Source organism: Propithecus coquereli, unplaced genomic scaffold, assembly GCF_000956105.1.
Source record: "Propithecus coquereli isolate 6110/MARCELLA unplaced genomic scaffold, Pcoq_1.0 Scaffold45, whole genome shotgun sequence".
Taxonomy (NCBI): Eukaryota; Metazoa; Chordata; class Mammalia; order Primates; family Indriidae; genus Propithecus; species Propithecus coquereli.
Window position 1 is genome coordinate 8,133,835 of NW_012150285.1, and position 25,918 is coordinate 8,159,752.

The 25,918-nt window shown below is 40.8% G+C and overlaps 1 protein-coding gene across 1 annotated transcript in view; it reads left to right on the plus strand.

Moving 5' to 3' along the window:
* MKX (mohawk homeobox) overlaps window positions 1-25,918 on the plus strand; it is a 70,297-nt gene that overhangs the window by 19,900 nt on the left and 24,479 nt on the right. Inside the window, exons 4-5 of the mRNA XM_012654849.1 lie at window positions 4,036-4,081; window positions 6,209-6,279. Coding sequence (XP_012510303.1) covers window positions 4,036-4,081; window positions 6,209-6,279 — 117 coding nt within the window. The remainder of the gene's footprint in view (window positions 1-4,035; window positions 4,082-6,208; window positions 6,280-25,918) is intronic.

A 25,918-nucleotide genomic window follows, 5' to 3' on the forward strand; every position in this document is an offset into this window, starting at 1 on the left:
AAAAAAAAAAAGCCAAATGAAAGTTGGTGTGTGGAAGGATAATGTATCGCTGAATTTTATTTCTCTTATTCTTATTAAATTCTAGGAGAGAGAAGCCTTTTGGATTATAAAGTATTATAGTAATCCTAATTGAAACTATCACTAGAAACCATCAAAGCAAAGACAAAGATGTTTTTACTGATTTTTATATAGGCATCATTTCTCTGTAATAGCTGCAGTCTTTGGCATCGTGCCAGGGCAGAGTAGTCTCTCAGTAAATATTGATTAAAACAACTCTAACAGCAGTAGTCATGCCATTACAATGGATCAGAACGATTAAGTAATACTCAAAGGAAGTTTAGTCAGTGTGATCTGTTGAATTAAGTCATCTAAATTAAAATTGTAATCCATTTTCATCATATTAGATCAACAAGTGGTAATTTGCAGGTGTTTGATGGACCGAATTCCCATTACAAACTGAAATCCAGGCCTCCAGCCCCTAGCGGGTTCTGCTCCCTGAACTGTCGGGATAAGGACATCTCCATTGCTGTTGAATCAGGGCTCATATTCTCCAGATGGGACCATTTTTGCCACCTTACAGAGTGAGTCCTCACTGGAATCTTAACTAACTTGAATTAGTTTGACTTTACCCTCAAAACCAAGCCTGTTAAATTTCTGTCTCCCTTGAAGGAAGGAAGAGAGGTTTCTAAGAAGTGTACTCAGTAAGGGGACATCAGGCAGGTCTTGGTCTGAAACGCGTGGACTTCCCGTCTCTGCTCAGCTTGAGGGCAGGTCCCTGTCACAGCTCACAAATGAACGGTTTATAAATGCCCAGTACCTTCAAACGGTTGCTGTCTGAGCCCACTGCTGAGCCCACACTGCTCTGTCAGTGTGTAATTCATAAATTTATCCTGCTCCCAAGAGGCTGAATGTTTAAACTTCATTTTGTTAAACTGTCTAAAGTCCCTCTTAATTAGACACATCTGGTGTAGCCAAAACATCCAGGCGATAAGAGTCTCTTCTGTTAGTGTGAATTGATCAGGCTAGCTTCCCCTTGGCTTGACTGAGATGGATATCCAAGAAGAAATGAAGACTTTGATGGAGAGAAAAAAAGAAGTTATTTATTTGGTGCGTGGGAGACTCTGTCTGGGAGGTAGGGTCCGTTTGGATGGCCTGCCACAGTTGGAGAATTGGAACAAGATGAGAGCACAAGGCATTTTCGCTGCTAAGGAAAGAGGAACCAAGACATAGAAAGTTTGAGAGGATGACCAAGGTCAACGGCTATCTCCAAACCTTTTTTCTTGACTAAGAATGACCCTCAAGGAGAGAAAATGTTGTTTTTATCTTTTTTCTCTCTTTCTGCACACTGTGCCCTTTAGAATTTAAGCTGGTATCAGTAGCAAAATCTAGGTATGCTCATGACTTCAATAAACCTTTGGATCATCCTGGGATTTCACCTTAATTTACAGCGAGTTTCTTTGGAGAAATGCACTCTCAGGTCTAGACACTGATGTAACAAGTATTCCTCTGGGACACAGTCGTGTGTATATGAGGCGCTCCCACGTGCCTGCATTCTAACACAGACGTGTTTATTAAGAGCCACTCCATGCAGGCCGTCCCTGCGTTCGCCCCACTGGAGCCCTGTGTTGTGTGGGAGGCCACTCGTCAATGAGACCATATTCAAATGAACCAGAAGAAAGATGTCAAGAGATGTCTTGACGGATCTTTGAGAACGGTGGATAATCACCCTTGATATATCTGTTGCCTCGATTTCAGGTTTTGTATTTGGGGACAGCTCAGAGAAAGCCTTAGAGCAGTCGAGATGGGACGGCATCGAGGGCCACATGTCTGCTAAGCGTGTACACTCGCAGTGCGTGCGTGCACCTGCGTACACGCCAGGTTCCTCTTTGGCATCTTGTTGACCAGCAAATCTACCTTGGATGCTTTTTTTTCTCATTTTATTTCCCTTTCTGTGCTGTCGCTTTCTTGTTTTTAGTGAAAGAATTAAGCCTTGCCATTTTGGATTATTCCAGACATTCTTTTCCTGGCATGCAAATGACTGTTGATGGGCTCCAGCAGAGAATAATAAAACCCTCTGTCACCAGTCCAGCCAGTGACATTTAAAGGATACTTGAAAGGTTATCCAATTTCTTGTCTTGTACCTCACCTAACAAAGGCCATCTGGGAATGAGGTATTTCACATAAGTCAAATTTCCAGATAGCAGAAATTTAAGTCCCAATTTAAAAAATAGAGAATATTCTGTTCTCCTAAACTGATAACATTAAGCACAGCTTCTAGGATGGTGCTTTAACAATCATCTCTTCTCTAAGCTTCCTCCTCCTGCTTATTTGCTATTCCACACCTTTAAATCAATAACCTTAGGGTTAACCAGATCTGAGAAAACTTGCTCCTAATTCCTTTGAATAAGGAACAATTGTCTTTCTGATAGCCTTTTTAAAAAGAGAACTTTCCTAATTACTTATTTCAAAGCAGTAATCTCTTAAATGAGATTTATACAAAAGCTGACCTTTGGGTATGCTGGGGTTACTGTAGAATTATAAAAACTTAAGCGCTATTCTGAACGCCACAGGCTCTTAATAATTATTTGTCAGTAATGATGATGGCAAAACACATTTACATGGATTATTTCTGAAGTTCAGATTAATTTGATTTTCGAAAATTACATTTTCTTTATGGATTCACTTGGAACATTTAAATGAAATTGCCCCAGTGTCCCACCCACCCATTGTGAGGAACTGAGAAATTAATGGCAGACCAAAAAAAAAGAAAGAAAGAAAGAAAGAAAAAAAGAGAACATTGGCAACATGGGCAGTTTGCTGTCTCCTTCAGTGGTGGCTTTTCATTCCATTTTCTTTGTTATTTGGTATCACGTGAGAATCTGAAAAAGCCTAAACGTACATAAATGCTCAGACTTGCAGCCTCATACAACGGGGCTTACAAACAAATCGAAAGTATGAGGCAGCTTAGTTTAGGAACTGTGCAGATTTTTTAGGGTTGTGTTTGATCCAGACATCCTTGTCCTTGTTTAGATACCATCATTGTAGTATCTAAAAAGATAGCAACACTGATTTCATATTTGTTTGGATGTAGGCAAACTATAGGCAAACTATTTTCTGAATTGCAGCCACATCCTATCTCTTCCTTAGTACTGATTGTCAGTGCCTTGTATGTATTAAGAACTCCTTGCGCCCCAGAAATGGTGTTATATTAATTGCATAGTTCACTGAGCCCTAGTACAGTGTCTTTCACATATTTGCTCCATAAATGTTTCTTAAATGAATGAGCATTTCAGTGATTTAGTCTGTCTGCTCCTTAAATCATAAAAGACATTTTAATCTACATATGTTGATCTGTGTCTGTGAGCTGGACAAAAGAAAAAAAAGGATCCTAAATAAGTTTAAATTGGTTAAAAAAAATTTTTAAAAAGAAGAAAAAATGTAAAATAAAGGAAGAGGAAAAAATTAAACACAATGAAGCTGAAGACAATGAAATGTTTAAGAGATGCAAAATAAAAATGTAGAAAGTATAAAATGAAACCAAATCGATTTTCAAATAAATGAGTGACTTCCAGGGAAATACAAGGATGAAAAGTGGAAAAGTTTAGCTAGTCTAAAGAAAATCCGCCAAAGAATAAAAAGCATAGCAAATAGACAAATAAAACCAAATGGAGTTTTAACAAATTTGACTTCACTAAGTAATGGCATTTATCATTTACCTATTGTAGATGAGACTTAAGAAACAAAGCACAGATGTAGACCTACTCATTTAAACTCTTCTGCCACACTGGCAAGAACCCTGAGCCAAAGCTGTGACTTTATAAGGATGATTATTTTTGAATCACATGTCAGCATAAGAGAAAGTCTATGCAGAGATTTTACATTTTCTCCCTCCTCCATGTATACGAATAAAGATCCCATACACATTCCATATTTTCCTGTTAAAAACCAGCTTACCAACATGAAATTTTGATTCCATAGAGGCATTCTTTATATTGTGGGATGACTGTTCTACTGGAATCTGTCAACAAATCAATTGTAATTGGTTTTCTGATACTCAGTGCATTTCAGACTTGCTACAGTGGTCAGTCGCGTTGTGGTGGAGCTTCACAGAAGTGCTTGTTCATGTCACTATATTTAAGACCGTGTCAGTATTTCCATTAAGAGACTTTTTCATTCCCCGGGGCTTCTAAATAAGTCATAAAAAATCAAGCCAAACTCAAAGCTGGCATTAAAGGGTCTTTTTTTTTCTTCTCCTATGTATAAGGACTATAAGTGCATAACTCCCACTAATTCTAAATTTAGTTAGGTTTGTAAACTCTACACACTGAAGAGACACATCTCTGTAGCCTGAGACTAAAGAGGACGTTAAACAGTTTTTTACTGTCTGTTGAAAATAACAAGACATTCTGTTTAATGAATATGGAAGAGTTTCTTTTCTTTCTTTTTCTTCTTCTTTTTTTTTCTTTTTTGGTTAGTTGCAGTTAGTTTTTCCCTTCTGCCTCCCCACTTTGTTTCTAAAATAAAACAGGTATTTTTCTATGTCAAAATTTGTCTTGTTGATGTAACAGAATTTTTACTTGGGATAAATATGTGTTTTCTTCCAGTTGAGAATTTGGGTACTTTCAAATTTTGGAAGCCTGTGTTCTTGTTTTCTATTATAAATGACATCATTTATAATTGTAAGTTTTGAGGAAGCAAAGAAGAGTAATAATAAACTTGTTCACTTTGCCCAATTTTTTTCACAAAATTTGATTTTTTTTTCTTGGTTTTCAGTTTAAATGAAGGATGGCATGTTTAAGTAACAGTTGCATAAGGAACCTTTTCTCTCTGTCCTTGTTGACAGTTTTGTTACCCAGTTTCTCTCAGTTTCATTGTACTAAACAGGTAAATAGTCAGGGATTTTTGTAAATCCAATAGTCAACATTTAAAGGATCCTCCAGTTCAATCTCTTACTTAGCAGATTAGGAATCTGCTTTAGGTGCTACAGTGAACAATGAAAGTGTTTGCTTTTTGGATGTGATTGCTCTATTGCTTAGAGATGTGATCCTGGTCCTTCATGCAGCAAATCTAATTGCTTTTGGTGATTTCAGGTACTTAATTGACTTTCACTTAAAAAATACTTAAATCATTAGTGTTGAACTTTTGAGAACTTGGGGTAGGTTTGTGTGCATGTCTAAAAATTTCTCTTTTTTCATGGCTACGGTGGAAAAGTTTTCATGCATGTGGATATTATAAATTGTGGGTCGTTATAGCCATGCAGTACCTAGGGATCATCCTTTGGTTGTTAAGGAAAATAGGAATAGTTGGCAGAAGATCCCTAACAGTTAATGCTCGTGGCCAAAGGTCTCTGGGGTGTGTGTGTGTGTGTGTGTGTGTGTGTTAGTAGTAGTAACAGAAATTGAACTTAGTTGGAAAAACAGAGTAGCTTTTGGAAATGACTGGGAGTGTCTTCCCCCTGCCTTGGGCATACACTGGAGACACTGAAGTCATTACCAGGAAGTGGTCAAGAAAAAATTTGAGTGATAATAACCCAATTGGAAAATGGTTTTGGGGAGATAGATTAGTCTCAGTTTTAAGCAACACCACCACTCATCTGCTTCCAACAGCTTTGAGTCTTCCCAGTCAAGAAAGTGAGTCATGAACTGTGTTTCCCAGCCCAGGAGGAGGTGCTACAGAGTGGAATTCGCTTTCAGCATTTCCTCTGGTCAGGCACCTAGAAAAAACAAAATTGAAATTTAGACTTCACAGACTCACAGATTTGGGCAGCGCCTTAGCGACCGGCTCAGGGGCCTTGATGCTCTTAAGTGCAATTTGTGTCTACAAAATCTCTAGGCTGCAGATAGGGGTGAAAACTGCCTCTTGTTTGCACCCCTATCTGCAATGCTCTAGAATATCTTTGATACAGTGATCAAGATGTACATCTCTGACAAAAAGAATGTGTTCCTTTTTGATACTATTACACATACACACACACATGCACACACTACACATAAATTTTGACTTTGATCAGTTTTCAGTTAAATAAAGAGAACAAAATTTTTACAGTAGTGGTTTAGAGAGGAATATTTTGGTAATATAAAATTAAAATGGAAAAAACAAAGAACTCAGATGAAAACGAAATCTTTCAAAACACCGAAAGATGGTCAGAGACAACCATTCATAAAGTGAGATTTCTGAGAAACAGTTTGCTCTTTAAATTTTCACATAGTTGCCTGTGTATTCAGAACCGAGAATACCTTCAGTCATGCCACACTCAGGTGATGGTGGACACATCTCTCAGTATGGCAGAGACATTTCAAGTAAGAATGCCTTGTTCTGCCAAGATTGTCATTATGATACTAAAATGTACCCTTTTGCTAAGGGCCAAGATTCAGAGTCTCTCCTCCCAGTTTCTACACTGATTTAGACAACAGACGCACAAAAAGGCAAAGTGGTATGTCATATGGCTTCAGGGCAAGGGGATGGCTGTCTGGCAAAGGAGAGAATTCCTTAAATGTTACTGGGTCTTACATTTCTAAGTGTAAAATCCCCGGCCAGAAGCTGTTTGGTGCCAAGTGCCTCTGCCGTGATGCTCAAACCTAGCACGAAGCTGGATGGACGCAATATTGTGGCTGCCGGTGAAGCCACACAGCCTTTGCTGGTTTGCATCCGATGCTGAGTGATATTGTTGCTTTCCTTTTCTGTTATCGTTGTTTTGGTTGCATCTGTTCTTGCTGTATTTTTTTTTTTCTCCTAGAATTCTCTTCTGACCTGCTAAATCTATCCAGCTGTATCAAGGAGTTTTTTTCATAACCTTGTCAGTAGTGCAGTTGTGGTCTTGTTTTAGTTTTTATTGTGTCTCCTGGGTTCCTTTATTTTAGACCTTTTCAGAAATATGGCACCAATTCATATTTGCTCAGTAACCCATGGGCTGTCAGCTTATCTAACCTGTGTACATTTTTCTTTCACAAGATTTTTTGTGTATATTTTTTTCTTAAAATGTGCTTGGAAAAGTATAAACATAAATCATCTGGAATAGTAATTCTCAACTATCTTGAAAGGTGTTCGAGGACTATTTCATGGTTACTATGATTGAGGCAGTAAAATTTAGTTTATAGTTACAATAACTTTCCTCTCATTAGGAAAATATAAAAAAGCTCAACTTTATGATTTCATGACATATTACCAACCCCCAAATTCCATTCCTAATCCCCACCCCCTAACACACACAGACTCGGTGAAATGCTAATAGGAAGCTCAGGAAGAACCAGAGAGGCACGTGATCTGTCTGTGCTGTGTTTGACCTCGCCTTGTCTCTCAGCTGCTTTCATTAAAATGATAGTGTAAAGGTCTGGGTGGAGGCTGGGTTGAAGCAATACATGTCTAATCTATATTTTGACTATAGTTAAATTCCTACTGCTCCAGCTGTGATTTAGAAAATGACTTTGCTGGGCCCCAATTTTTTTTCTAGTCAGCCTCTTTACCTGGCATGAAATTACCTACTTGTAGATGAGGCCACAGGAAGTTATAATGTGGAAAGAACAGAGAGCAATGCCTTAGAAATCAAGAGTATATATTCAACCAGGTCTGCTAGCAATTGAGCATGTGTTCTAAGGCAAGTCCCTTTATTAATCATGGCTTTGGTTCCTTTAGCTGTAAAATGAATGTGTGTGGTAAGATAATCCATAAGCATCTTGCACCTCTGATGATCTGCCATTCTGTGTAATGCATAGGGAGAGAAGGAAGCCCACAGTTTACAGAAAGTCACAGTTAAATGCATATCGTGACATCTCTGTTAGAAACAGAACTTGAGCTCTGAGCAATGGGACAGGAATATTTCAAAGGCACGCTGGAGAGCGTGGCAACAGTAAACCTCCCTGGTGACAGATAAAGGATTCTGCCCAGGGCGGATAGGGCCCTGTGGTCTGGTGGAGGAGGCCAAGGGGGCAGAGGTGTGTGGTCAAATCTGTCATTGTGTTTTTCTTAGTTTTTTTTTTATTCCTGCATATTATGGGGGTACAAATGTTTAGGTTATGTTGCCCTTCCCTCCACCCCCAGTCAGAGCTTCAAGTGTGTCCATCCCCGAGATGGAGCGCATCACACTCATTATGTATGTATATATATACCCATGCCCCCCTTCCCCTTCCCATCTGCCCGACGCCTGATAAATGTTATTCTTATATGTGCATTTAGGTGTTGATCAGTGAAACCAATTTGCTGATGAGTACATGTGATGCTTGTTTTTCCATTCTCCAAAAGACTCTTAGAATTGATAATTGATAAATACAGTAAAGTCTCAGGTTACAAAATTAATGTATACAAATCAGAAGCATTTCTATACACTAATAACAGTGAAGCTGAAAGTCAAATCAAGAACTCAGTACCATTTACATTAGCTACAAAGAAAATAAAATATCTAAGAATATACTTAACCAAGGAGGTGAAAGATCTCTACAAGGAGAACTACAAAACACTGATGAAAGAAACCATAGCAGACAAATAAATGGGAAAATGTCTCATGCTCATGGATTGGAAGAATCATTATTGTTAAAATGTCCATACTGCCCAAAGTGATTTACAGATTCAATTCAATTCCCGTGAAAATACTAATGTTATTTCTCAAAGAACCAGAAAAACAATCCTAAATTTCATATGGAATCAAAAAAGAGCCCAAACAGCCAAAACAATCCTAAGCAAAAAGAACAAATCTGGAGGCATCACATTACCAGACTTCAAATTAATAGAAGGCTATCATAGTAACCAAAACAGAATGGTATTGGTATAAAAGGTAGACACATAGATCAATGGAACAGAATAGATAACACAGAAATAAAACCATATAGCTACAACCAAGTGATTTTTGACAAAGCAGACAAAAGCATACACTGGGGAAAGGGTACCCTTATTCAATAAATGGTGCTCAGAAAACTGGACAGCCACATGCAGAAGAATGAAACTGGATCCCTATCTCTCACTGTATACAAAAATTAACTCAAGATGGATTAAAGATTTAAATGTCAAGACCTGAAACCATAAAAATTCTAGAAGAAAACACAGGAAAAACTCTTCTGTACATTGGCTTAGGCAAAGAATTTATGACTAAGATCTCAAAAGCAAATACAGCAAGAATAAAAATAAGTAAATGGGACTTAATTAAAAAGTTTCTGCACAGCAAAAGAAATAACAGAGTAAGTAGACAACCTACAGAATTAGAGACAATGTTTGCAAACTGTACATCTGACAGAGTCAACTAATACCCAGAATCTACAAAGAACTCAAAACAAATCTGCAAGAATAAAACAAATGACCCCATTAAAAGTGAGCAAAAGACATGAATAGATGTTTTCAAAAGAAGATATACAAATGGCCAAAAAACATGAAAAAATGCTCAACCTCTCTAATCCACAGGGAAATGCAAATTAAAACCACAATGAGATACCACCTTACCTTTGTCAGAATGACCTTTATTAATAAGTCCAAAAGCAAGAGATGGTGGCACGGATGCAGTGAAAAGGGAAAGCTTACACATTGTTGGTGAGAATATAAATTAGCACAACCTCTATGGAAAACAGTATGGAGATTCCTCAAAGAACTAAAAGTAGACCTACCATTCAATCCAGCAATCCCACTACTGGGTCTCTACCTAAAGGAAAAGAAATAATTTTTATCAAAAAGACACCTGCACTCAAATGCTTATTGCAGCACAATTCACAATTGCAAAGATATGGAATCAACCTAAGTGCCCATCAATTGATGAGTGGATAAAGAAAATGTGGTGTATACACACACACACACACACACACACACACACACACACACACACACACCCACCATGGAGTACTACTCAGCCATAAAAAGGAATGAGATAACATCTTTTGTAGCACCTTGGATGGAACTGGAGACCGTTATCCTCAGTGAAGTATCCCAGGAATGGAAAACCAAATACCACATGCTCTCACTTATACGTGGGAGCTCAATGAGGGGTATATATGGTAATAAAGTGGTGTAGTGCAGTGGTCCCCAACCTTTTTCGTACCAAGGATCAATTTCATGGAAGACAATTTTTCCACGGATGGTGGGGGAGGCAGAGCTCAGGCAGTGATGCAGGGGATGGGGGAGCAGCTGTAAATGAAGCTTCACTCACTCTCCCACTGTTGACCTCCCGCTGTGCACTCCCCCAAGTTACATGGAAGACAATTTTTCTACAGGGGTGTGGAGGGGCAGCAGTGGCAGGGAGGGGTGTGGCAGCAGAACTCTGCAGCCAGGTCCCTAACAGACCATGGATCAGGGATTGGGGACTGCAGGTGTAGTTGACATAGGAAACTAAGAAGGGGAGAGAGGGTAGGAGTATGTGAGGATAAAAATTTACCTATTGGGTACAATGTACACTGTTCTGGTAATGGGTACGCTAAAAGCCCTAATGTCTGCATTATACATTTCTTCCATGTAAGAAAAAACATTTGTACCCTTTAAATCTATTGAAATGTTAAAAAATTCTTTTAGAAATTAATTTAGTGGGGTGGGGGGCTGGGCATGGTGGCTCACACCTGTAATCCCAGCAGTTTAGGAGGCTGAGGCGGGAGGATTGCTTGAGGCCAGACCAGCCTGAGCAACATAGCAAGACCCCCATCTCTGCTAAAAATTTTGAAAAATTGGCCAGGCGTGGTGGTGCACGCATATAGTTCCAGCTACCTGGGAGGCTGAGGCAGGAGGCTCACTTGAGCCTAGAAGTTTGATGTTGCAGTGAGTTGTGATAATGCGGCTGCACTCCAGCCTGGGCAACAGAGTGAGACCCTATCTCAAAAACAAAAACAAAAGAACAAAAAACAAATAAATTTGGGATTGCATTGACTTTGTATATTACTTTGAGACAAATATTTTTGTCCTTATTATATCAGGACAAAAATATTTCCCACTCGGGAACATGGTAGATTTCTCCATTTATTCTGGGCATCTTTTATCACTTTTAATAAGTTTTTATAGTTTTCTTTATATAGGGCTTGTATATTTCTCATTAAGTTAATTACTATTTTATTTGTTCTTATTGTTTCTTTTGTGGATGAGTTCTTATCAATTACATATTATAATTGGTTTCACTGATTATAGGAAAGCTGTTGCCTTTTGTATTGTCAAAGTACACAAGTGTATCATCTTCAAATAGTAACAGTTTTGCGTATTTATTCTCATTCTCTTTCCCTTCCTTCCTCCATTTGTTGCATCATACTTACCAGTTTCTACAAAACAACATTGAATAGCAATGAGAGCAAACATTAAAGAGAATTTCTTACATTTTCCCATTAAGGATAATGTTTGTAGACAGTTTCTGGTGTAATCACTTTATCAAGTTAAGAGATTCTCCTTCTATTCCTAGATTATTTAATCAGAGATCCTGCCCTCCTCACAAACACATACATAACTGAATAGGTTATTGCATTTATAAAATGCTATTTTAGTAATTTTTTTTTTTTTTTTTTTTTTTGAGACAGAGTCTCACTCTATTGCCCGTGCTAGAGTGCCGCGGCGTCATCCTAGCTCACAGCAACCTCAAACTCCTGGGCTCAAGCGATCCTCCTGCCTCAGCCTCCCGAGTAGCTGGGACTACAGGCATGCACCACAATGCCCGGCTAATTTTTTCTATATATTTTTAGTTGTCCAATTAATTTCTTTCTAATTTTAGTAGAGACGGGGTCTCGCTCTTGCTCAGGCTGGTTTCGAACTCCTGAGCTCAAACAATCCGCCCACCTCAGCCTGCCAGATATTTTAGTAATTTTTAAGATTATTGTCTAGTTGTCCACTCTTAGTCTATTGATGTGGTGGTTTACGTAAGTAAATTTCCTATTTACATAAGTAGATTAACCGTCTTTGAATTTTTGGGAAAAATTTTATTCCATCACAATATATCATTCTTTTAATATATTTATGGATTTCCTTTACTAATATTTAGTAATTTTACATCAGAATTCTAAAGATTTGTCTTTAATTTCTTTTTTCTAATTCTCTCCTTGCACTCATTTAGTATTAGTTGTGCTAGTCTTGTAGAATGAGCTGGAAAGTATTTCATCTTTTCTACTCTGGAAAAGTTTAAATGAAATAAGGAGTATCTCTTCCTGATACCTTGAAAGTTGGAAAGAATTCGCCTGCGCCATTATTTTGGCCTGGACCTCCTTGGTTCTCCACTTGTCTTCCTAGGTTTCTCTTCTCTCTCTTCTGTGCCATGAACAATTTCCTCAACTTTATCTTCCAGGTTACTAGTGTGGTCTTCAAATTCTCCCCCATCCATTCTGTCAGTCAACTTTGCTATTGAGGTTTTTCTAAGTCTGGGATCTTGTTTTTGTTCTCCAAAAATTTCTTTTTATTTTATCACTCCCTTTTCGTAGCAGCCGTGGTCCCTGCAGAGATGAGAAGTGACCTGAGTCTCCACTCTGCACCTCTTCATAGTTGTCACGCCTCTGCGAGGAGCCCTCCTTTAAACAGGTCCCCCAGCTTGTTTAAAGAACATTTTTGGCACTTTTGTCCCGGGGTTAGATGACCCGAAGGCTCTCCATGCTCAGGGAGGGAGGGGACGCATGGCCTGGCTCTCTGATGGCCGTCCTTTCGCCGGTAACCTTCATCACTCCCCTCGCGCCTCACTTACCCTCTGACTGTGAACTGCTGACTTAGAACGTCTTCTGTGCCCTGCCAGAAGAAGCAGCTCACACTCCGCCGTGGCCTTGCCCTCCACCTGTTTCAAGTTGTGGTTCTCTGTTTGAATTTCTCCACCAACTGGACGCCACGTGCATTTTATCTTAAGTGAATTTCTCAGCTTTCGTGATTTGGCGTGGTACCCTTCATTGTTTCTGAGCACCGTTAGGCATGTATTTGTTTGCAGATTTACATTCTGTAGTTTTAATGGCATTTTGAGAGAAAAATAAATAAAGCTTATTCAGTGTACCATCTTAAAGGATAACTCTGTAAATATAGACTTCTAGTAAATGATTTTATCATAAAGGATGTTTCCCTTGCTTGTAATAGTTTTTAGTGAAAATTTGCACACGTTCAAAATTATGCATAGCGAGATACATAACCTAAACTTTTGTATGCCCGTAATATGCTGAAATTTAAAAAAATTATGCATAGATTCTGAATATCAAGGAATAATAGAGTAACTGTATAAAGAATGGAGCAGTGGGAACTCCCGCAAAATTCCTGATAGGTTTTATGTGCGTAAACATGACACACTATGATAGGTAAGACTTCCTAAACTATAGTGCTAGAAATAAAGAGCTAAATATAATTTAGTTAAATAAAAATGCCTATAATTATAATAATATGATATAGTATTACTTGGCAGTTGTACACCTAATAAATACTCTACTTTTGAAATGTGACTGGAACCCAAAGGGGTGATGGTATTTTTATTCCATAGTTAAGCGTGTAGCAGGGCATGCTAGAACTCACTTTGCTTTTTGTCTTTCCAGTGGAAAACGTAGGTTCTTTGTTCGAGTGAGTACTATTGGGAATTTTTAAGTAAAAACAAGGAGCTAAGAATTCCATTCCTTTTTGCCAATCTTTCCTTCAAGTAAAATTATCGATTAATGGAGCATTTAAATATCATATGCTTCATGGTTTTTTACCCTTTTGTACTTGGGTTACTTTAATAATTTTTAGCTAGTGCTACAAATGTGGTGGATTAAAACTATATATCAAAATAAAAAGAAACCATGGGAAGGAAAAGATTATCATATTTCAAAAACACTATATTAAAATTTACATATTTGACTTATTTTGAAAAATGTTAAAATATCTTTGCTTTTCCCTAATCATCTTCTTCTACTTCTCCTCCTCCTCCTTCTTCTTCTTCTTCCTCCTTCCTGCTTCTTCCTTCTTCTCCTCCTCCTCCTCCTCCTCCTCCTCCTCTTCCTCCTTCTTCTTCTTCACCACAGTGACGTGCATTGTCTTTGCTTAGGGCACTCCTGGTCAGATTCTTCCTTGGTTTATTTGACCGTGGCTGAGCTGACTGAATATTTTACCGTACTTCTGTGTCCTTGGGCAGTGGTGAATTGACCACAGAATATTTTTCTTTGAGTTTTCTCTCTTCCTTCAGGAATAAGCTCGATGGTCGATCTGTCAACAGGTGGAAACTGGGCTGCTTATAACAGTAGTAAATTTAAAATAGGCCACTGTTCCCAGGATCTTTCCAAGAGCACCAGTCTTTTTTATTAGAACAACTAACATTTCTAGAATCTTTTGCTTGCAGTGAATTCATTGTCATTGTATTAGGCAGTATCTGTTATATTGGGTGCATGTTTTCCTGGATTATATAGCTAATGCTTTGGTACATCCTTTAAAGTACTAGAATCAATCTGATGAGGTCAAGGGATTTACATATTATCGCATATTGTATAGCTGATCTTGCCATTGGGCAGAAGGCATAAACAGCAAGTCTGAAGACCTAATTTTTAGCTAACAATGCAGCATGCCCCTCTGCAAGGCTTTCCGTGGGAACATGGGGATTCCCATATGGGCCACACCATATCGAAGTACTTATTCTAAGAAAATATTAAGTGAAGCCCCGGCAACTAAGAAGGGCAAGAGAAATGCCAGCAGTCCAGCCTGCAATCGTGGCGCACGCATTGCCAGCATCGGCTTGTGTGCAGCAGTCAGGAGTGCAGTGTGTTGTTTTTGAATTCTTTAGCAATGTCGGGCCCAGAACTGATGACTATAGTTACAAATCAAAGAACAGGTTTTATGCATATGGATTAGTCTTCTCTGGCTGCATAACCACAAATAACCACAAATTTCATAGCTTGAAACAGCACCCATTTATTTTCTCACAGTCCTGGAGGTCAGAAGTCTGGCACGTCACAGCCAGGGTCCCGCCAGGCTGTGCAGGTGTCGGCCTCACTGAGCTCTTACCTGGTGGCACTGGGAGAGAACCCATGTATAAGCTTATTCAGGCCATTGGCACAACTCATCTCCTTGTGGTTGTAGGACTGCGGTCCTCATTTCCTGGCCTCTCACCTTCTAGAGGCTGCCCCGTCCCTTCTCTCCGGCCCTTGCAATTTCCACAGCAACTGAATTTTTCACATGTTTAAATCTCTCTGGCTTTTCCCTCTGCCCTCAACCAGGAGAAAGCTCTGCATTTAAGGGCTCCTGTAATGACATTAAGCTCACCCAGATAATCGAGGATAATCTCCCTATTGTAAGGTCAGCTGATTGGTAATCTTAATTACACCCATACAGTCCCTTTTAACTGGTAACATCACATATTCACAGGTGTCACGCCAGGAGGAAAAGTCATGGGGGCAAAATTCTGCCTACGCCAGCACAGGTCATGTAGCAGGGAATTTGGGGTAAGGTTTTGCCCACTCAACGTCAAATGTTTACATAATAAACATCATCGTTAGTGTGATCTTTTAATTATGAAGTATAAAAAAGGTACTACTTAAATGCTTTTGGTATCGATAAGCTATACACTGAGTAATCAAACCCTGTCTAAATAAGTTAGTTGAAATTCACACGTAAGCACAAAAGGCACACATGCGTCTTCTCTTTATACATTCAGTTAATCTCACTTTCCTTGGGTTATAGATATTTTATCTCATGATAGGAAGTAGGCATCTTAACACGGAGGCAGACCCCAGGCACTGACAGTGCACCTCTGAGGTTGCTGCTGGATGATCCCTAGTGGTGTGATGAGTGTTCACCGCCCGTGCACCGCCTGTGTGCCTGGCTCTGTGCTTAGTGCTTTGCCTGCACGTGTTATTTTATCTGGTCCTTGCAACAGCTCTATCATGTACGTATTACGATGCTTACTTAAGGATGAGAGGACAGAGTAGGAGAATTGGGCCATATAAGCTGTGATGTTGCACAGCCATGATTCAAACTCAGATCTGTTTGACTCTAAAACCTTGCTTCTGACCACAGTCGTTTACTTTTTCCCCAATCCTGGGAAAAGTTACAAAGATGGTAGTTTATCTTTGAGAGATCCTTCCGCCTCCTTTTCTAGGTCTTCCTCTCCCTCCTGGCTCCGTTCCCCCTGTCCCCAAAGAAACCTATGTCCTTATGCGATGGTCAATGCCCAGCCCATCACCACGGGTCCCCTGTCTGCCCCTTCAGCCCCCCAGAGTTCGTGGTTATCCACATATAGTCAAGAAACTGCCGGTCCTCACGTCAGGTCGGCCGAGGTCAGGGAGGTATGAAAACAGCAGCATTACGGTAGCTCACACGAGGGGCTCATAGTGACAAAAATAGCTGGTAAATCTGAGCACTTGAGTGCCAGGCACTGTGCTAGGCACTTTACGTGCATTTGCTTACTCAATCCTCAAATATACCCAGGAAGTAGCCACCGTTGTTACCCTCATTTCCCACAAGGTATTTCCAAAGCAGAATCTAGCGATCTCTGAAGGATTAACTGTGAGAGAGTTTGAAGAGGGACTCACTGGCTACTCTGGGCCAAAACAATCCTTTCCTCATTCCGGAAGATTAGGATCAGCCGTGTGGCCCTTCATCTTTGGTAACAACCTTCAGTCTAAGATTTATTTCATCCCTCCTCTGTCTTACTTCAGATCCTTTCTTTCAGAGTCCTATTGTGGGCATTTGACACTGGAGACGAGACCCTTAGGACTGGGCCTTCCCTACAGGACAGGCCGGTGGCGCTCCGGTCGCGGAATCCTGGGAGGGGGCATACAGCATCTCTGCAGAGAGGAGAGGGTTTCCGGGGACATAACGCAGCGGCCGGAGACGCAAGCATCTGCCTGCAGTAATTCTCCTGGGGGCTACAGAATCCCAAAATGTGATTGAAAGTTGGCAATGCAGCTGCATGGGACAAGGGCGACGGGGGAAAGGGGGTGGGGGAAGCTGTTGCTTTGAACGGGACAGCAAGTCTGTTGAGAAACAACTGGACTGAAGCCAGATCCCTTCCTCCGTCCCAAAGATCAGAGTGGCCCCAGAATGCGGAAGTGGGAGAAGAGGGGGGCATGCCTAGAGCCTGGGGGCCACGTCCTCGCTCACCGCCCTGTTTGTAGATTTGACAAGGCTTCCACTTCACGCCACTGCGCCCGTAAATCCACGGAAAATAAAACTGTGCTTTGATTTCAGAGTAGACACATTCCAAAACCACAAAGTTTGAACCAAATCTAGTTTTAAGGACAGCACAGACACTTGGTGTTTTAAAATAATCATGTAGTGAATCCTTTTGTTGGACAAACAGTGTAACTCCACTTATGTGTTTCCGAAGTTTAGATTCTAAGACAGTGGGTTTTTCTTACATTTAAGGTTAACCAACACTAGCGACTGCCTTTGTTAAGTCTATCATTGTTATCAGCAGGAACTCCTATTAAAATATTGCATCCTGGTCGTAAAATGTAACTGAAATCGCTGGAAAATATAATACTAAGTGGATGAACTGTGACTATCATAGTTTGAAAACCACAAAAATGTCTTTTGTGTGAGTGCATACTCTCAGTTTTTGATCTTCCTATATTAATGAAGATTGTTACTTTAAGAGAAAAATTCCTTTTTAAAAAAATTTCAAATTCTTTCCTCCAACAGTGTGACTCAATAGCATTCCTTTAAACAACTTTCACTTTTAATCTATAATTAAAACCCAAGTTTTCTTTATATTTTAAAAGCTTGTCCTTGAACTAAAATAACACGGAACATTTTAGAACATGGCTCCAAGCTGCTGTAGATACATTTTATTTAAACCACAGAGGCTGCAGTTAGATTTCTCAGTGCCAGACAGACTACAAATTATAACTGTAGCAAAAGTGACTGTGAATTTCAGGATGTTGTAGTACCAGCAAGGCTGGTCGTTTTTTTGGAGCTATTCCTCCCTTTGGGCTCTACTCATGAATGACTTAATCCCTGTGTAAGATCAAATGTCACGCCAGTTACCATGCAGGGGAAAAGCAAGCAAAGCCTCTTTTGCCTTTGCACAAATGCGGTGCACTCGCCTACAGAGAAGGTAGCAGGCAGGAAAAGTCACAAAATAGAAATTGTAAAGCGAGGCTAGACCACAGTGAAACTCCAAATGTTGGATGTACAATAAAAATATCATTTAAAGCAGAATGCCATTGTTTATTATGGCAAGCAAAGAGGATAATGTCCATGATTGAATTGTAAAAATATTTCTACTAAGCTCATTTTTTTACTTACTATTCTGGTATTAGACTAGCAAATCTAATGCCAGATTAGATCTAATAATATATTGTGTTGTAGTATGTATTGTAGAAAGTACATGAACATCTGTTATTTTATTTGATCCTCATTACGACTCTACGAGGTAAAAATAAGAATAATTATTCCCGCTTTCGCGCGGCGTGGGAGGGAATGACCCTCTCTCGCACAGCTTCTTAGTGGCAGAGCCAGAAAGAAAAGTGAAGTCTTTCAGCTCCTGGTTTAGTCTCTTTCCACTCGATTTTACAGTGTTTTCCATCCTGGTTAAGTGTACTCAAAATAAAAAATCATTTACCGCAGCGGTCCCCAACCTTTTTGGCACCGGGGACCGGTTTCATGGAAGACAGTTTTTCCATGGATGGGGTTTGGGGGAGGTGGGGAAGGAGCTCGGGCGGTGATGCCAGCCATGGGGAGCGGCTGTAAATACAGATGAAGCTTCGCTCGACAGCCACTCACCACTCACCTCCCGCTGTGCCCACCCTCTGTCCCCCACCCCGTTCCTAAGTTTCATGGAAGACGATTTTTCCATGGACCGGGGATGGTGGGGGGAGGTGGAGGTGGCAGAGCTCTGCAGCCCAGTCCCTAACAGACCGCGGGCAGTACCAGTCCCCAGCCGGGGGTTGGAGACCGCAGATTTACAGAATAGAACTCGCTAAAGCAGTGACTCTTACTTAGAGCTCTTCCTCCTCTTATACATGGACTGCTTTAAAAATTGGATGAAAAGCTTTGGATCCTCCTCCAGAAAAATGCTCATCTCTCCCCTCCACACACACACACACACACACATTTTTGTGTGACTCAGATGCAACAAGGGTGTCTGTGACCCTTTAGCTCTAAATAGGATTCCCTTGGATACCTCACTGCACGCTGTGGAAGGTCAGACGCTTCCGAAGATTTCCGCAGATGCCCAGGGTTCTGTCTTCAACGCATATGGCACTGTGTGCTTCCCAGAGCACATGCAACGCACAGGTTGTGTTGCCTTTCCGCACATGTGCTCCCTGTTTTGTGTCACTTTGATTCAGATATGAAATGTACTGCCTTCCTCAAATGCCGAAAGACCCCCCACACACACACTCTCAGAAAGTCTGTGTGTGTCAGACCAGATGGAAAATTCAGAGGGACTGCGGAGGGCCTTGCATCTCGACACTTCGCATGACTTCGCAGGGAGCATCACCTGTCATTGTTCTTCCGTGCCCTGGAGCCACCCCAGGCTGGACTCTTCCCTGCCTGCTCCATCCCACATGGTCCCAGGCTCACAGCGTCTCACCAGCTCGTCTCTTCCCACTTCCGCACTTCCTGCACACCTCCTGACCTCCTCTTGCCTCAAATCTCCGAGTTCTTTCCACGCAGTGCAGTGTCACCCAGCGCGCTCCAGCTTCAGCTCCCAAACTGCTCCAGGTCTACCTTTGCACACTCAAACCACCCACCAAGATGCTGAGCGAACCCAAGGGGCTTCGTGGTCCATAACCTTCGTCTTCCTTATGAGGCATTTGTGACGTTAAATGGTGGTTTATTTTCTTCATCTACACCCGTTCATAATTTTAGGAGCTTCAGGAATTCCGCAAAACACCACCACCACTCCCACCACCAGTTTTAGAACCCTATTTGGAGATAGCACTGGGGGTTCTGGGTCTTCTTGTGTCTGTATAAGTTTAGAACTTCATTGGGTTCCTCTTCGGGGCTCAGTTGACAATTAGGGACAGAGCACTCTTTTGACCATGCAAGGGTTGGGTGCGAGTTAGGACAGCTGGCGTGGAGGCCCACGGTCTCCCATGCTCGTGAACTCATGCATTCCCTTCACCTGGCCGGTCTCGAAACGGGGTGGTATGGAAACTTCTAGACAAAAAGAAAATCAATTAATCCAATAAAAACAACTTTGGTTCATGCTTACCAGTCTACCTGGTTCTTGTCCTTTATAGAACATGATACATGCTTTATAAGAAAAAATGAACAACATGATATAAGCATAGACAATGGCATAAAATGGTACAAAAGTAGATGGTGCTTTTAGAAAAAGGAGTCTTTAAAATAATTTCTTCAATGTGATTCAAATTTGACACTACGTTATTCTAAGAGATGCATTCTTTTCCCCGTGATGGGGCTTCTCTCCTGGGTGATGGTCTGTGATCTCAAAGCACTATTGCCTGAGCTCCATCTCTATTTCCAGGGTATTCTAGCACATGCAGTTTTGTTCTTACCTGTGATTAGACAGTACAGAAAGATTATTATCATCGTACTCAAAAAGCAGTGTTATGCTTGGGCTAAAATTTATCACATTTCTGAAGAAACTCTCTTCGGTCCAATGTTGTGACTTAGAAATATCACTGGAAAGCCCAAATGTTTCTGAGCAGAAGTGAGGATGATTTTCGGATGTTACAAGATCGGATGGCTCTTGTATCTTTCTCCTACTTTTTTTTTTTTTGAGACAGAGTCTCACTCTCTGGCCACAGGTAGAGTGCAGTGGTACAACCACAGCTCACTGCAGCCTCCATCTCCTGGGACACCTGTGATGTTAAGTGGTAGTTTATTTTCCTCATATACACCTGTTCATAATTTTAGGAGCTTCCGGGATTCCCTAAAACATCATCCCCCCACCAGTTTTAGAACCCTATCTGAAGATAGCACTGGCGATCCTCCTGCCTCAGCCTCCCCAGTAGCTGGGACTACAGGCATGTGCCACCCCCTTTGGCCTATTTTTTCCTATTTTTGGTAGAGACGGGGTCTTTTTCTTGCTCAGGTTGGTCTCAAACTCCTGACCTCAACCGATCCTCTCACCTCGGCCTCCCAGAGTGCTAGGATTACAGGACTGAGCTACCACACCCAGCCAAAGCACAAATGGTAAGAAAACTGTGGCAGAGGAATGGATTTAGGGCAAGGCCAGAAGTATTATGGCGCTCACTTCCAGTTCTGAAGTTGTGTTGAAAAGGTAGAAATCCTCAAACGGGAAATAGGCCCTGTGCCTGCTTCTCCCAGCACTGGAGTCCCATCTGTGGTCCTTGGTGCTCACTGATGCATCGGTTGGAGGATGGCTGGAAGAATGCAGTATCAGAATGCTAAGTCAAAGGAGCAACGTGGGACGTACTTCGTCTTCTCTAACTAGCTTATCATGATTAGATCTATCTCTTCTAGTTCTTTCTGCCTTTGTGGGAAGACTCAGCCAGGGTCAAAAGGCATTTGATTCACCTCTTTATTTTAACCACCGAACATTCATAAATGTGGGCACTTGAGTCAAATTACATATAATTTATTTCCTGGAAAGGATGGGCTGTCTTAATATTTGACTATGTATCAAATAAATCTGTCTTGATAAGAGTTAGAGGATCTGATTTTGAGAGAGAATAAGCCAGAACAAAAATACAAATGTAAATACGATTACATACCAGATATAAGAAATAATGATAAGGCAGAGATAGAAAGAAGAAACAATGAGTAATCACAAAGGAAACCTAAAGGAGAAAGATAAAATAAAAAGCAAACTCACTCATAGTGATGCAGGGAAAAGGACATTTAAAGCGCGGATTTGATTGAAAGGGGAAAGAGCTGGAGGAAGGAGAGGGAAAGATCAGAATGCAAGAACGAGTGGGTCTTATTTCAGGGTTGGGTTCTGCATGCAAGCATCAGAGGATCTTTAAACACCAGGAAGTAATTATCAACAAGCTGGGGCCAGAGTGGGCTTTGAAAGGAATTTGTGGATTCCATATTGGGTAGTGCTGGGCGAGTCTTTAAAATAGTATTCTTGTTTATTCACTGAACACCAGGGAACTTGTGTATAAGCCGTGACAGTCTCCCCCAGGAGGTGCATGGACAAGAAGGCATCTAAAAGGGAAAAAAGTGTGTGTTAAAGTGTGCATGAAGTCAGCAACACCAGGGAACATTCCCTCCTCTTGCTGATGCGGAAACTAAAGATGGGCTGGAGAGACGGGGACTGTAGTCACTGTGACCAGTTGCCACTGAATCCAGAATAGGAGGTTCCTTTAAACCGGGGACTAAGAATGGGAAGCAAAGTACCTGGCCCAGTGCACCAACTTGTTCACTGCATGACAATTCTAGGAATGTGTGCTTTCACAGGAAACTGGCACCTCTGTACTTTGGAGCTTCCTCCACATTCACTGTGTCACTGTGAGACTTAAGGAACGGCCCAGGGAGTGGTTCGTGTGTCCACTCTGCCTAGAGATCCCTCAGGACTCTGCTGTGCAGTATGGTAGCCAGTTGCCACCATGAGGCGACCGAGCACTTGGAAATGTAACTAGTCCTAAAATTGAAATGCGTTTAAACATATGGGAAAAGAAAGCATGGACAATATCTCATTGATAATTTGTATACTGATTACATGTGAAAATGATAATATTTTGGATATATTGGGTTAAAAATAGTAAAAATAATTTTGCCTTTTCTTTCTACTTTAAGTGCATCTACTAGACAATTTTCAATTCCTGACGTGGTTTACATGTGGCTCACGTTACGATTCTGTTGGACAGCACTGCCTTAGGGTAACAGGGCCCCCAAAACAGTGGTAGTGGGGGGTGATTAAGGAAAGAGTTCCTCATTGCAACTCATAGATGTCAAAGAAGAGGTACCAAGGAGAGTGAAGTCAGAGTTTCACGAGGCTGAAAACTGCCTGATGTCGGTTTAGTCCCACTCCAGAGGCGCACAGAATCTTCATCGTGAGGAAGCTCCGCTGTGTTCGTGGCCGTGCATGCATGCGTCACAGAGCCACATCTTGGCTTTAGCTCACTGTTGTTTTGTTATTGTTTCCAGACCTACCAGAAACCAGTGTGAGGAAAAGAACTAGATTGTTGCCCTCATTAGATTGTGACTCCCCTACAATGCAGTCATCCCTTGATACCCATGGGGGGATTGTTCCAGGACCAAGCCCTACCCCCCACATACCAAAATCCACAGATGCTCAAGTTTCTGATATAAAATAGTGTAGTTTTTGCATATAACCTATGCTCATCCTCCTATATACTTTAAATCAACTCTAGGTTACTTATAATACCTAACATAATGTAAATGCTACATAAATAGTTGTTATACTACGTTTTTATTGGTATTATTTTTTTATTGCTGTATTGTTATTTTCTATTGGGTTTTTTGTTCTCAAACATTTTCAATTCATGGTTGGTAGCACCCACGATTCAGAGGTCCGACTGCATAGATTCTGTCTTAGTCATCCCCATACCCAACGTATTATCTAGTGTATGGTCAATTTTTTGTCTGTTAAGGAAATAGAAAATGCACAGATGAATGAATGGACAAATAAATTAATGGCGCACAAGAAACTATTACAGATTTGTGTGAGCCCAGGTATAAGGTTAAAGGCCCTGTGATGGTCACTGAGCTAAATCAGGGAAAAAAAATATGAAGCAAGAAGCCAAGTACTTTCTACAAAGGTTAGATACTGGCCAGTATGCACCCAGTGGTCCCTGTAAGTTCTTTATGGCCAGCACTGGGTGCTGTACACGCCATACTGGCTGTTAAATATTTCAGTATTCTCTGGTGGGAAGTATTTCTGAATTTTTAAAAATATTTCGTAAAATCAATGAAGAGAGGTAACAGTTTCCCTCTTTAGGGTCAAAATGTAGGAGAAAGTTATTTAGAAAATGTGTAAAAGGCTGGACACAGTGGCTCACACCTATAATCCCAGCACTTTGAGAGGCCGAGGAGGGAGGATCTCTTGAGCCCAGGAGTTCGAGACTAGCCTGGGCAACATAGGGAGAGCCCATCTATAAAAAAATAAAATTAAAATTAAAAAAATTAACCAGGCCTGGTGGTACACACCGCTAGTCCTAGCTATTCAGGAGACTGAGGCAGGAGGATGGCTTGAGCCCAGGAGTTGGAGGTTACAGTGAGCTATGATGGTGCCACCAGTCTGGGTGACAGAGCGAGACTCTGTCTGACAGAAAAAAAAAAATCTATAAAGGCTAGCATTACTCATGCCCCCATTTTTTCTATTATACCAAGTTGGCTTTGGTTTAACCTGTTCACATCTGATAGAAAAATGCAGAGACAAGTTAATTTAATCCGCACGTGTGTGACATGATTCACTGTACTTTCAAACAGAATTATTTTGTTTACAAGATATAAGCTTCCATTGAGAAAAACATGCTTTTAAAAAACAAACTTCCCTTAAAAATCCAAGTGGATTAACTAGAGGAACGTTTAGGGGAGGGTGGGAGGAAAGCTCTATTTTATTTTCATTTTTCTTTGAAATTCAAAACTTACTAAATTAGCTTTGCAGAATTAGCCCAAACTCGGTGCCAGCGGATGCCAAGTGTTTCAGCCAGCAGTTGTCGGGGGACGCGGTGGCGTGGATGCAGGATGGCGCGCCTCCAAGTGCTGGGATTTTTATGTTGCTTTAGCCTCTCCTTGCCACGTGTGTGTGTCCTCACGTTGCCTCCCAATCTCCCAGGGCCACCGTGTTATCAGCTGCTTTCTTCAAGAGATAACTCACATCCACTGCTTTCTCCTGCGTCAGCTCACCCGGGGCCAACTTCCCTGTAGACAGAGTAGCACGGTGCGGAGAGCTCCTGGAAATGTTTCCATTTTAATTTTTTTTTTAAATCAAAAGAAAAAGGAACACAACCACAGCGATACGTAAGAAGCCTGGATTATATACATCTTTGTGCCGATGCAGTTGTAAAATATAATTTAAATTTTTTTTTATGGAGAAAAGAGCCCACCAAGGCAAAAGTACCGAGAGCCTACAAAAGTCACAATGCAGCCCTGACTCCACTGTTTACTCCCTGGGACCCCCCCACTTCTTTTTGCTTTCCAAAGTGACTACTGTTTGGTAATCTGACAGTTTAGCATCCTGATAACATGATGCATTCTGAAGTGTTAACTTAATCTCTCTCCATCAGTTAGTCAATCTGTTAACAAATAATGATCAAGAATCCTTTCTGCTGTATGATGGGGCTAACGCAGTGACCGTGGCAGACAGTACATTGTGGAAGACAAGCATCAGAGAAAGAAGTATGCCAGACGCCACGCAGAAATACAGGGCACCTACAGCATATAACACAGGGATCTCTTCTAAGTACATCTTAAAAACATTTAACTTTGATTGTATCCTTACGGAAATTCTTTATATATGTAAGAGCAAATATGAATGTAAATTGTTTTCCCCCATTGTTTATAAAAGGTAGACTATTCAGCTCAACAACAACAAAAAATACAACCGAATTAAAATGAACAAAGGACTTGAATAGACATTTTTCCAAAGACATATAGATAGTCAATAAGCACATAAAAAGATGCTCAACATTATTAATTATAGAAATGCAAATCAAAACTACAATGAGTTACTACTTCACACCCATTAGGATGGCTACTGTTAAAAAAAAAAAAGAAATGACTAAGTGTTGGCAAGGATGTGGAAAAATAGGGACTCTTGTGCACGCTGGTAAGATTGTAAAATGGTGCAGCTGTGGAAAACAGCATGGTGGTTCTTCAAAAAATTGAAAATAGAATCGCCACATGATTTAGCAAGTCCATTTCTGGGTACGTTCCGAAAGAGTTGAAAGCAGGGACTCGAACTGATGTTTGTACACCCATGTTCCTAGCAGCATTGTTTACAGTAGCCAAAGAGTGGAAGCAAATCTAACATCCATCGACAGATGAGTGGGTGAACAAAATGTAGTAAACACAGACAAGGGATATTGTTCAGTCTTAAAAAGGAAGGAATTTCTGACAGGCAGTCACGACAGGACAAATGCTGTATGATTCTACTTAAATGAAGTATCCAGAGTAGTCGTATTCATAGGGACAGAAAACGGTG